The sequence below is a fragment of the Quercus lobata genome, chromosome 11 (genome assembly GCF_001633185.2).
Source record: "Quercus lobata isolate SW786 chromosome 11, ValleyOak3.0 Primary Assembly, whole genome shotgun sequence".
NCBI classification, from domain to species: Eukaryota; Viridiplantae; Streptophyta; class Magnoliopsida; order Fagales; family Fagaceae; genus Quercus; species Quercus lobata.
This window is the reverse complement of record NC_044914.1, coordinates 8,930,683-8,944,425: the sequence shown is the minus strand read 5'-3', so window position 1 is coordinate 8,944,425 and position 13,743 is coordinate 8,930,683. Positions and strand designations below refer to the sequence as shown.

Below are 13,743 nucleotides of genomic sequence, written 5' to 3'. Positions count from 1 at the left end.
AATTAGAAGATGCGTTTGAGGAATCTTCGCGTAGATTGAAGAAGCCTAAGCTAGTGTCTTTACCAACTGATTCTCCTACTAGTCCTAATTTTGACAGTAGGAAGAGTAGTACAACTACAAGTCATCCATTTTTTCCACAAAAAAAAGGGGGGTTGGGAATTCTCCTTTGGAGAGGGCTTTTAACAATCAATGTCGAGAGCAATTAGATTCTCTTATTGCTAGGACATTTTATTCTGCTGGTTTACCCTTTCACTTTGCTAAGAACCCGTATTGGATTGAGATGATCAAGTTTGCAGCTAATAATAATTTAGTGGGCTATGTTCCTCTGGGTTACAATAAATAAAGTACAACTTTGTTGCAAAAAGAGAGGGCACATATTGAGAAGTTGTTGAGGGCAATTAAAGACACTTGGAAAGAAAAGGGTCTAAGCATTGTAAGTGATGGGTGGACATATGTATAAAAAAGGCCACTTATCAATTTTATGGCTACATCATAGAAGGGGCCAATTTTTATCAAATCCATTGATGGTACCAAAGAGTACAAAGACAAGCACTTCATTGCTGACTTGTTTCTAAAGGTCATTGGTGAGGTTGGGCATCAACATGTTGTCCAAATTATTACCGATAATGCGTCTGTTATGAAGGCTACAGGATCTATTGTTGAAGCTGAATATCCTTATATATTTTGGTCACCTTGTGTTGTGCATACTCTTAATTTGGCTTTGAAGAATATATGTGCACCTAAGTACTCTTTGCAGAATGAGGTTGCATATAATGAATGTAACTGGATTGCACAAGTTTCAGATGAGGCAACTTTCATTCGTATTTTCATCACAAATAATTCTATGAGATTAGCAATTTTTAATTCATATTCCCCTTTGAAGTTACTTGCTGTTGCTGAAACACGATTTGCTTCAATAATCATCATGCTTAAAAGATTGTTTCAAGTAAAACAAAATCTTCGAAATATGATCGTTAGTGAGGAATGGATGTCATATAGAGAAGATGATGTAGGAAAAGCTCAAACTGTGAGGGATTATGTTTTGAATGATTTGTGGTGGGACAAGGTTGCATATATTCTGAGATTCACAGAACCTATTTATGAGATGCTTTGAGTGGCTGACACAGATGCACCTATTCTCCATAAGGTGTATGAAATGTGGGATTCTATGATAGAAAATGTGAAGAAAGAAATATACCAGCATGAAGGCAAGGAAGACTATGAGGAGTCTCAATTCTATGATGTGGTACACAATATACTCATTGAATGGTGGACTAAAAATTGCACACCACTTCATTGCCTAGCCCACTCCTTGAATCCGAAGTAATTTTTCTATCTCTTTAATCTTTTCATTTATATTCTTTAGGCATTTCCAAACAAATAAACTAAACTTATTAGTTGTACTTAGTTATTTGCTTTTAACTAGGTATTATACTAGTAAATGGATTGAGGAAGTCAGAGGCCGTGTTGCGCCACATAAGGATGCTGAAATTTCAGTGGAGAGAAACAAGTGCCTCAAAAGGATCTTTCCTGATCCTGATGATAGGCAGAAAGTTAATGTGGAGTTTGGTTTGTTTAACGCATTAAAGACTTATGATGAGGATAACATGGAGGATAGGTGGAACTACGATCCAATGCTTTGGTGGTCAACTTATGGGTCTACTTTACCACTGCTTCAAACTTTAGCTCTAAAGCTTCTTGAACAGCCTTGCTCATTATCATGTGCTGAGAGGAATTGGAGTACATATGGCTTCATCCATTGTATGAGGAGGAATAGAATTACTCCTAAACGTGCTGAAGATTTAGTGTTTGTTCATTCTAATCTTCGACTTCTTTCAAGGAGGAGGCCCAAGTACACTACTGGAGAATCTAAGAAGTGGGACATTGGTGGAGATAATTGGGATGAACCATTTGGAGGACTTGGGTTGCTTGAGATTGCTTATCTCACACTAGATGAGCCAGAGATGGAGACAAGTATTGTTGAGAATAATGACTATGTTGATGACAATGATGTTGTTGTTCTGTGATAATCTTGAAAGTTTAAAACTTGTTATCCTTTTATGTTTTTAGTTTGATGTTGAACTTGTTATCCTTTTATGGTTTGTACTCTAAACATTTTATGTGTATTATTGTACTACTTTGGGTGTTAGTTTACTTATTTGTAGTTCTTACATAATTTGAATTCTAGACATAAATGTATTTTATGTCTAAAAATATTAAAAAATGTGCCTAAATATAAAATTTAATTAATTATTTAACCGCCGTGTCGCCGCTGTGTCCCCGCCATGTCGTGTTCTTATTTTTCAAAAATTGCCGTATCCCCGTGTCCGTGTCCGTGTCCGTGTCGTATCCGTGTCTATGTCTGTGTCCGTGTCCGTGTCCGTGCAACTTAGATCGATACACTTTTTTAGAGGGTATTTTCAATATTTATTTTCTTCATTACTCTCCTCTCATACTCGGCAGTCTACTAACTCTCACCTGCTATCTGTAATATAATTAAAGATTAATAATCTCAGGGAAGCTTTGAAGAAATACGATTCAATACAGGCTATGGTGGAGGCTGAAATTGAAACTAGCTTTGCGAAAAGTAATAGTAGCCATAGCAGAAATCTGGTGCGGTTAAGCGTGTAATTGACTTGGTCAGGGTTATGCTGGAGCAAAATCTTTCTAGCGGGTATGTCAAACTATTGCCCTTTCATACCTTAATTCTTTGTTTTAAATTTAATTTGACTAAGAGCTAGTTTCTATCTTTATCCAAGCAAGAAGATAAGTGTCGTCATATCATTAGACTTTTTTATTTAGTTTTTCTTACAATAATTTGGCTGGGAGTGGAATGATAAGACTTTAATTGCGTGGAATCAAATAAACCAACATTAAACTTTAATTATAAAAATTAGACTTTAATTGCCAAAACATTATATCATTACAATTCTAAAATAGGACTAATCAAGTAAACCCAAGTGGATGAGAGAGATTGGCATGATTTAACATATGTACAAGTTGTGGCAAAAAAGGTGGTGTAAAAGAATTGTATTATTATTTAAAACCGAATTTTAATAACTATTTTTACAATGGATATAAGAATAAGATGTAATTCAATAGTAGATTTGTCAAAATTTACTTTCAATAAAAAGATATCGAGTAAGGTTGTGGTCTAAGGTTACAACCTATTTTATAGATAAATTTTGTCCTTATCCAAAAGTGTAGCAAACTAAGATGTTTTAATGCCCAAAAAGCCCATTGTTCATGGTTGCCATTCTTTCAATGACCCAATGACATAACCAGAACTTTCGATCATTGCCTAAACATGGATATTATACATATCCTTGATATAATAAAGCCTCATTCCAAGTCAAGTGAAAGCTTGAAAATGTGTTAGACATAAGAGTTGTTTAGACCCCCAAATTAAAATATTACGGCTCGATTGATTTTATTCTAACTTATACTAAGTGCGGAATAGAGTAAATGCGAGCGGATAAACAAATAAACTACTCTAACCCATAATCATAAAACCACAACAGTAAAATGAAAGGTAAAAAAGTAGGGAAGAAGAATGCAAACACAAGATAATACGTCGATGTGTTATCGAAAAGGAAACTGAAGAACTCAGCGAAAAACTTCTCCACCGCCCTCTAAGCGGTAATCGATCCACTAGACAATCAGTTGGGATACATGAGTTAGTAAGAGATCCTCTAAGCCTAATCTATCCGATGCACCTAAGCTCTCCAAGCTCCTACTCCAATAAGGCTTCTCGGAACTATGTCTTGTCTTCCCCAAAGCTTCCCAAGCTCCAAAACACTCTCAAAACTCTGAATAGGTGTGGGTTGTGTTTGGGTACAAATCTCCTCTCAAGATATGACAATGAGAAAGGAAAGAAGAAGAGACTACAATGATTTTTCACTAAAGATGAGTAGCTCCCTCTCAAAAAGATGGGTGTGTGTGTTATAGAAAACCTATCTAGGGTTTTTCTCTCTGAATAGCCTTATTTACATTTGTGGGTAATAAGAGTATATATAGTATGGGTGAAGGGTAAGAAAGTCACACTTAAAATCCTTTAAGTATAATGTTTCGCAACTACCTCGCGAGAAGGCCTTACCTGCGAGACACTCGCGAAAATAACAGTCTGGCACGACTCTTTAGCTTCCAGTCATATGCTTCTCACATGCCCTTTTCACAGGAACCCTTCTCGCGAGCTAGTCGCAAAATGCACTAATCTTCAATTAAGTTTGAGTCTTCACCAACTTAATACTAAATCTAATACAATAAAATCCCACAAAATACAAGGAACAAAATTAAAGCAATTACAACACTTTTTGTCATGGAATAAAGTCAACATAAAACATAGTTGTAAATCACAACTTTACAATCCCCCCCCCTTGGCTATTCCGTGACAAAACACCCTATAATAGACTCTAGACTTAAACGTTAGTTTGGGAACAATGGCAAAATTCACTTACACCTAAATCCAGAAGCTGTGATGAACTTGGAACATATATACTTGTAACCTAAAACACTTGCACAAAACGCATTAGACCCTCAAGGTAAATTAAGTGATAAAAGGACAAGTATAATGTAACAAGTAAATTGCGATCAAGTAAACATGATGTGAAACATGTGAGCAACTTGATCATACACCAAAACAGTCATATGAAAATGACTACAATAATCATATAGCAATCAAATGATCGTCCGAACATGCAACCAATAAAGCACAATAGCATAAGGATAGATGCATGTCCAATGTATAAGCATGATGCGATAAGAGCAACAAAGCATAGATACTAAATGTAACTTAAAGCACCATAAACAACGAGAAAACAAGCATAATGTAAAGCAAATACAACAAGGTTTTCTCATAAAATAATGTCATAAAAGAATGTCTTCTCCCCCTTGGTATATGTATCTCTCCTATGGCTTTCTCTCCCTACGAATGTACATGAGGTAGAATTTCTCACCCTAAGAATGTGCACATGAGTCATATAGAAATGACGAAACACATTGATATACTCTTCGGTGTACTCTCCCCCTTTTTGTCACGAATAGACAAATGAATTAAGAGGAAGGAGGGAAAGAAAAGAAGATATGAACAAGGGTAAAAGATGATGTATGAGGGGTGCAAGATGAATGAGAAAATGAAACTCAAACGAAAGACAAAAACATCTAAAAAATGCTACAAAGCATAGAGTAAACATGACATGCTAAGGATGATGGAACATGATATAGACCTAGGCATAACATAGACACAAGAACATGTTATATGTGCTAAAAGGTCTAGAAAGACTTAATTAGCATGAGTGAATGCAAAACATGTCAAGTGTTAGAGTGTGTGTAGCATGGTGCATCTAATGTGCATGTGAGATGCATGACCAATGCATGAATAAGCACTCATGGGGCAAAGTGTATAAAACACACCACCAATGATTAAAACATGGTAAACATAAATAATTATGGTGATCCCTACAAATTTTGATACTCATCGGAGTCCAAAACAATAACAAAATGTCATTTGGGCATTATATCAAACACATAGAGTGCACACACTACACAATTATGTTAGACAATGCATGAACATATGAAAATCTTGCCTAAATACGTGTTATTTTTGCCACAAGGGGCCAACATCCAAAGTAAATCATCATTTAAAACAAAGCCCAAGCAAAAAGACTGATAAAAAATAAGTTTTCCAACTCTCATTTGAGAAAATCCCAACTATGAACATAAAACCCCCAAAAACATAATCTAAGGATCAAAATCAGTGAAAAGTGTTAAAGATTACCTTAGAGATGTTAATGGAATGAAAAATACTTGAATTTAGTTGGGTTTCGATATAGAAACATTAAAATAAGGGTTTGGGAGAAGATGAGAGAAGTTTAAAACAAATGTTCCAAGAAATTCCCTTTAAAAGCTGATCTGGAAATTTTTGCTGGTAATTTCGCTAGTTAGCATCCTGAAAATTTTGCTGGTATTTCGTTGGTAAGCTTTACTCCCGAAATAGCTGCGAAACAGTCGCGAAACTCTCTATCCAAAGCTGAAAAGTTTGAGAATTGGACCCTTTAACTCGTGACTGAACTTACACATGAAATAAGTCACGAAAACACTCAGAAAACATGTTTTTCCACACAAAAACAATTTCAAAAACAATTTGAAAAACTTTGAAAAACATGGGTGATACAAATCACTTCCAAAAGCAAACAAAAAGAACAAAAATCTTTTTGGCTTGATCCACATATGGTTGAGCACACACACATCACATTTGAACATGTACAATCACACAAATGAAATAAGCATTCATTGAACATTAGACTTGTGTGTTGTGTGTGTGTATCAAATGTAGAATAGTCCTTAGTTCAGAGTGAAACTTCAATGATCAATTCAATTAAGTCATACACAACTAATACTAAGACAAGTGGTCTATCTCAATTATAGAAATGAACATATATGACCTCCCATAAGAAATTTATTACTCCCTCCGTCCCACTTTGTTTGTCCTATTTGAAAATTCAAACTTTTTAAGGAAACATCATTTATTGTCTTGTCTACCTTTTAAAAATATATAAGTTTTCAAAACTACCCTTAAATAAATTTATCAAAAAATTGAATTATTAATAGGAACATTCGTAAATAGGGGTATAATAGGAACATTAGTAAATTAATGACTTTTATTTTTAGAAATAGGACAATATTTTGGAACATCCCAAAATGGAATAGAGGACAAACAAAGTGAGATGGAGGGAGTACAAATATTATAAGCTTTTCATTTGGCTTCTTTACAAATCATAACTTTTAATCATTTTTTGACAATACATCTCATTTTGAGATCGGTGCTTAAAATTTTTGATATTTCAATATTAAGAATAAGCCTTTGGTTTTTTGAGCACCATACATTTCAAAACATGTCGCTTTTTCTTTTTCCTAGTCAAATACTAGTATGTGCGACGGCTTTTACAATTCATTATCTCTTTTCATTTTGAGATTTACATGTATTGAGCTCTTTAAGCAAAAACATAAAAAAATGTGGGAAGATATATAGACACAAGTCTATGCATGTATCAAAACTAACAAAACTATTGACCAATTATTCATGACAATCTTGAAGATCAATTTATAACAGTCACACATAGATTTCAAGATTTTTCCCATAAAGATATATGTGCATACAAAACAAGCTAAGCTCGTAAATGCGCTACGCCATTAGTACGAAGGTACTCGGCTAAACTCACATAAGATATGTGCTCAAACATATACGATCAAACTTTTTGAATTTTTTACTTTTTATGTGTTTTTTTTTTTTTTTTTTTTTTTTTTTTTTTTTTTTTTACACACACAAAAACAAAAGCATAAAAGTAAAATCAAATGCAAAAAAACAACAAAAACAATACATATAAAGAAATGCATGATGCACAAATGCATGACAGTAAAACATCTAATGCATTAAGGGTCCTACAGAGATTGAAAGAATTAGATTAAGGACTAAAAGAGCAAAAGGTAAACCATAGGAACCCTTCCTCATCCAAATGAAACGATTGTTTGGAATAAGTGTCTCATGAGAAGCGAGACGAAGGTTGGAAGGATGAGAACCGAAGATGCACATAGACAAGGAGTTAAGAGCATTAAACACTTTATTTAACAACATGCTATTTTCACTCAAATCCGATTTACCATTTTTAGCACAACTTCCAAGAAGCTCAAGTTTCTCTTTTCTTTTGATTCTTTTAAAAGCATGAAACTTAGAGTATTAAGGTCTTAAATGATCAAAAGCACCACAATGTTGACAAACAATGTGTTTGGGTCTACTAGGCCTTTTGGGAATGGATCTAATAACATGGGTTTGTTCTCTCTTCGACTTTTGACATTGAGGCCTTATATGACTAATCACATCACAATGGTGGCAAGTAAGAACAAACTTAGATCCACTCAATTCCCTAGGATGGGACCTAAACAGAGGCTTAGGCTTAAAAGCCTTTCTTTCTACTTTTTAATTTCTTTTGTGTGGAGGAATGTACACCGATTTGTCTTTTGAGGTAGAACACACAATAGGCACAAAATCGGGTACCACAACATGATTGCAACAAATATTTTCATCTTTTTTAGTAATAGGTTTAGCAATCAAACACTTGGCATGCATTTTAAGAGATTCATTTTTCAGATTTAAGATCATCAACGAGTTTGTTAGACAAAACAAGTTTAGCATCCAAGTCCATATTCAAACACTCAAACTCCTTTAGTTTTTCAAGAACTGTTTAGCAAGTTTCTTATACTTTTCAACCAATTTATTGGATTCATTAAGCTTAGTAATCAAATCATCATTTTCACAAATGAACTTACTGAAATTCTCATGAAACTTATTATCCTTTTTTTTTTTTAAGAGTTTGACATTTTGAATATCAACAACAACACCCATAGATTCATGTAACATGTCATCACAATTATGAGAATTAACATTTATAGAGGTATTTTCGTAAACACATGACATGTTACACTCAATTACATCCATAGAAGCATACAAAACACAATCCATGGCAAACCACACACGGGGTCAAGGATCACACTTAGGTAATGAAACCAATACAAGTGTATTCGCTCTGATACCAATTGAAAGCTCGAAAATGTGTTAAACACAAGAGCTGTTTAGACCCCCAAATGAAAATATTACGACTCGATTGATTTTACTCTAACTTATACTAAGTGCGGAATAAAGTAAATACGAGCGGATAAACAAATAAACTACTCTAATCCCATAATCATAAAACCACAACAATAAAATGAAAGGTAAAAGAGTAGGGAAGAAGAATGCAAACACAAGATAACACATTGATGTGTTATCGAAGAGAAAACCAAAGAAGTTGGCAAAAAACCTCTCCGTCGCCCTCCAAGCGGTAATCGATCCACTAGACAATCAGTTGAAATACATGGGTTAGTAAGAGACCCTCCAAGCCTAATCTACCCGATACACCTAAGCCCTCTAAGCTCCTACTCCAACAAGGCTTCTCGGAACCGTGTCTTGTCTAGCTCTCCGGATCCCGCAATACGCCCGATTGCATCCACCAAAACCTCACCGACTTCTTTTGGCAATTCCCCAAAGCTTCTCAAGCTCCAAAATACTCTCTACACTCTAAATAAGTGTGGATTATGTTTGGGTACAAATCTCATCTCAAGGTATGACAATGGGAGAGGGAAGAAGAAGAGGCTACAATGATTTCTCACTAAGGATGAGTAGCTCTCTCTCAAAAAGATGGGTGTGTGTTGTAGAAAACCTATCTAAGGTTTTTCTCCCTGAATAACATCATTTATATTTGTGGGTAATGATGGTATATATAGTATGAGTGAAGGGTAAGAAAATTACACTTAAAAATCCTCTAGGTAGAATGTTTCGTGACTACTTCGTGGGAAGGCCTTACTCACGAGATACTCGCAAAAAATGACAGCCTGACATGACTCTTCAGCTTCCAGTCATGTGCTCCTCACATGCCCTTTTCGCAGGAACCCTTCTCACAAACTTCTCGCGAGCTAGTCGAGAATTGCACTGATCTTCAATTAAGCTTGAGTTTTCACCAACTTAATACTAAATCTAATACAATAAAATCTCACAAAATACAAGGAAAAAAAATTAAAGCAATTACAACACTTTTTGTCATGGAATAAAGTCAACATAAAACAAGTTGTAAATCACAACTTTACATCAAGCATTAATCAAACTTGATCTACCTCATAAACCAAATTTATGCTTCGGACTTAAGGCCTAGCTTCTAAATATTGGCAACTCTCTCTCTCTCTCCCCCTCCCTCTCATTCACCAATCACCACCATTTTCTTTATTCCCATTTTTTTATGTCATATTTAAGACAATGCAAGAATATATATATCCTTTCTTTACAATGAATGTCCTTTTTTTATTTTTATTTTTTATGACTGAGTGTATTTGAGTAGTCCTTCATAATGCACCATTGGTTTTCGTTATTTGTATTGGAGTGAGTAGTGAGCTCGATTCACTTCTGTTAAACTTGGGTTAATATATAGGCCCATTTCATGAATGTAGCCAAGTAAAAGCCACCCTTTACAGGCTGAATTCCCCCTCTCCCCCACTCCAACAATAGAAGAAAAAAGCCCAATGATCAATTCTACTCTTATAGTCTTATTTGAAAAAAGAAAAAGAAAAAAGAATTGGATGATTGACTCAGTGGTAATACAAACAAGCTACTCTTATATTTTTATTTAATATTATTATTTATCATTCATGGTTGTCACTCTATATTGAATTTTTTAAGAATTTCACTTAAGAGATGTATAATAATAGATGATTTTATTCTAATAAAAATGGTCAACGTGCATACTTTGAAAATAGATAATAAGTTCTTTTTTTGATATATATATTTTTTATATGTTTATCACTAAAATAGATAACTTTTATATACTCATTAATTAGTGTGTGTGTGCACATGTGTGTGAGAGAGGAATTTTTTTTTTAGAAGATTTGTGAGGAATTAATCTTGCTTAATGTATAATTAATTATCATAAAGAAGCATTATATTGTCTGCATGTGTACTATTCTTTCATAATACCTTTTTTACTTCTTTGTCTTTTTATCACCTTCGGTAGATCATTTTTATTTGAAAATAAATCTATGACGACTTCCACTATGACAGGGAAAATTCCCTCGCTGAGCCAAGTACAGTAGATTTTGAGCAAGTTTTTGGTCCATACCATGGATGGACTGCTAAAAAAGCCGTAGTTGCTGCATTGCAAGAGCTTCCTTCTAGGGACCTCCTTTTTAAGACAATAAATGAAGATGGTAAGTATTCCATGTTACTTTATATATTGTTAATGGCGGGTACCATTGGGGCATTTATTAATAGACTGTTTAAAGAAAGTTTTTATATTACTTTTATAGAAAATGTAAAAATTTGTGAACTTATAAAAAGTTTCTAAAAATATTTAATAAACTAATGCCTTAAGGCATCGTTAACTTTTTCCATTGATAATTTACCACTTTTGGAATCTTGATGGTATATGCTTGAAATGACGAGTTGATACACTTTCCTCTTGCATTGAGAGGAAGAACTTATTGAATCATTTGCAGCATTGAAGGCTTAAGCACTTGTATTGGCAAGTAATAAAGTAAGGGAAAATATTAGTGAAAATTGAAGTATTTCATGTGTTACCTGATCAACCTTGCTCAAAATTTTCATAAAGATTTCTAATTGTTAGGTTTTAGACCCCTGTAAACTAAATTGTTTAACCGAATTAATTAACCAAGTGAATACTTAGGTTTGTTATTCAGATCTAGGTTAAAACAAAACAATCATATCATGCAAAGCAGTGGAAAAAAAAAGAATACAATGATATGATAACCTAGGAAAACCAAACCAGTAAAAAACCTGGGGAGGATTTAACTTAGTTATTCTCAAGGTAAAAACCAAATCCACTATAGAGAATCAAAGTTTACAATAATATTTAGACCACTAACATCCTATTGCTATCACATGTAGAACTTACTGACACGGCTACGTGCAAACTTCAAATCCATGAACTCTTTCTCTATTAGGCCTTTGCAACAACACAAGCTCACCTGCTTGTGACTTTGAGAGTCCACTCAAATATTTTGGATCTCATTAGACGTTAATCTTATATGCAGCAACTTCTACAACACCAGATCCTGAGATTCTTAAAAGAATAATACCGATAGAAGACATGAGAGAGCTTTTGGATACAAAACCCTAGATCTACAAAAGAGACATATTATTCTCTCTCTGAAAAGCCTTATAAAAACGTGCTTAGGGTTTCCTTTATATAGTAGGAGTAAAACACTTAACCCTACATGTTTATTGGGCTTGGGTTGCTTTAATTATTCTATAGAAAATTACTGATTCACGAGGTTTGATCAATCGAGTCTAATTTTCGATCAATCGATGCTTACAGATTTTGAATAGTAATTCCTGAAATTACTCGATACCAAGTTTACATCAAATCATACTTTGAGTAAGCCTAAACTAGACTTTATGTTTTGATCATGGTTTGCCAACATAATACACATTGAAGTTCTAATACATTAGTTCCTAAAGTCTTAGAACCTAACACTAATATTGTGTTTGCTTCTTCATTTGAGACACCTTCTAAATGGCCAAAATGAGGCCTCTTAACCTACTGAGGTTATTGTGTTGGGATGTTATAAAACCGCTAAGGAAATCTAAGACTAGTTATTCTTTTTTCTTTTTTACAAGATAGAAATTCTACTCTAACTTAATCTAAGTATATATGTGTATGAAGCTCCCTCTTGGATACTTATAGAGTGTGACCATCATGCCAAGGGTACGCGGTGGTGAGACTAGCTTGTTCTTATTCCGACAGTATTTCACTACAACAAAATGTATTTTTAGTGACGAAAATTAGTGAGGAAATATTTTTCGTCACTAAAAATACAGCTTTAGTGACGAAATATGAATTTCGTCACTAATAGTTAAAAAAATTATAACATTTAGCGAGGAAAAATAAATTTCATCGCTATTGAGATCTAAAAAATGGGCGCTAGCAGAGGGAAATTTTGGCGGGAGTGTAATTAATCTATAGTGACGAAATATTTCGTCACTGTAGGTATTGCTGTGGATAGTATTAGTGACGAAAATCCTTTCGTCGCTATAAGGAAGAATTAGTGACGAAACATATTCGTCACTAAAAATAATAATCGTTTTGCACTTATATATTTTTAGTGAGGAAATCTAAATTCGTCACTAAAAGTATACTACAGCGACGAAAGTTAAATTTCGTCGCTAAAAATGTTAACAAAAAATGGTTTCTTTAGTGACGAAAATAAAATTCGTCGCTAAAAGTTTAACAAATTCTGGGTCCTTTTGTGACGAAACAGAAATTTGTCACTAAAAATATGCTACAGCGATGAAATTTAATCTTAACAAAAAAATGGTTTCTTTAGTGACGAAAAAGAAATTCGTCACTAGAAGTAGGAAACAGCGACGAAAGCATTTTGTCGCTATAAAGTGGTCTTTTATTGCCCACTTCTAGTGACAAATTTATGTTTCGTCACAAAAAGTGGTCTTTAGCGACGAAAAAATTTCGTCGCTAAAATACCACTATAAATACTCCCAAACAAAGCTAACACACTCAGCAAAACAAAAAACTGAGAAACTCATGCTCAAAAAAAAAGAGAGAAACCCACGCTCAAAAAAAAAGAGAGAAACCCAAACAAAAAAAAATGCCGATGAACCCAAACCGTTGCCGTTGCCGTCGTTGTTGCCATTGAAGCGTTGCCATTGCCGTTGTCGTTGTTGTTGAAGCGTCGCCGTCGCCGTTGAAACATTGCAAAAGAAATACCGACGAACACCCACCGTTTCCGTTGCCATTGCCGTTGAAGCGTTGCCGTTGCCGTTGCCATTGAAGCGTTGCCGTCGCCGTTGCCGTTGAAGCGTTGCAAAAGAAATGCCGACGAACACCCACCGTTTCCGTTGCCGTTGCCGTTGCCATTGAATCGTCGCCGTCGCCGTTGCCGTTGCCATTCGCGACGATCGGTAAGGTATTTCTTATTTTTTATTTTTTATTTTTTATTTATTTTTCTTTCATTCCCTTAAATACATAGTTTGTTGAGAAATTTCTTTTAACACAAAAGATAAAAAAATTTCTTTTGTTGAGAAATTTTGTGCCAACAATTGTAGGAGTTGTGTTCTTTTGGATTTAGGAGTATGAATTTTACAGCTCTTATCAAATTCAGAATAATGTTCAATCGAGTTCAAACTGA

At 34.4% G+C, this 13,743-nt stretch overlaps 1 protein-coding gene across 1 annotated transcript; it reads left to right on the top strand.

Moving 5' to 3' along the window:
* The first annotated feature begins 1,156 nt into the window (after window positions 1-1,156).
* Window positions 1,157-2,027, top strand: LOC115966350. The gene is made up of 2 exons (XM_031085598.1): window positions 1,157-1,323; window positions 1,427-2,027. Exons 1-2 carry the CDS (start codon window positions 1,157-1,159, stop codon window positions 2,025-2,027), a joined length of 768 nt encoding a protein of 255 aa, XP_030941458.1.
* Window positions 2,028-13,743: the final 11,716 nt, after the last annotated feature.

What these genes read in the sequence shown, in the direction of transcription:
- LOC115966350 (XM_031085598.1), top strand. Translation starts at nt 1,157, where the DNA reads ATGTGGGATTCTATGATAGAAAATGTGAAGAAAGAAATATACCAGCAT. An exon ending in GCCCACTCCTTGAATCCGAA is followed by an intron (nt 1,324 to 1,426) that starts GTAATTTTTCTA and finishes GCTTTTAACTAG; the next exon opens with GTATTATACTAGTAAATGGA.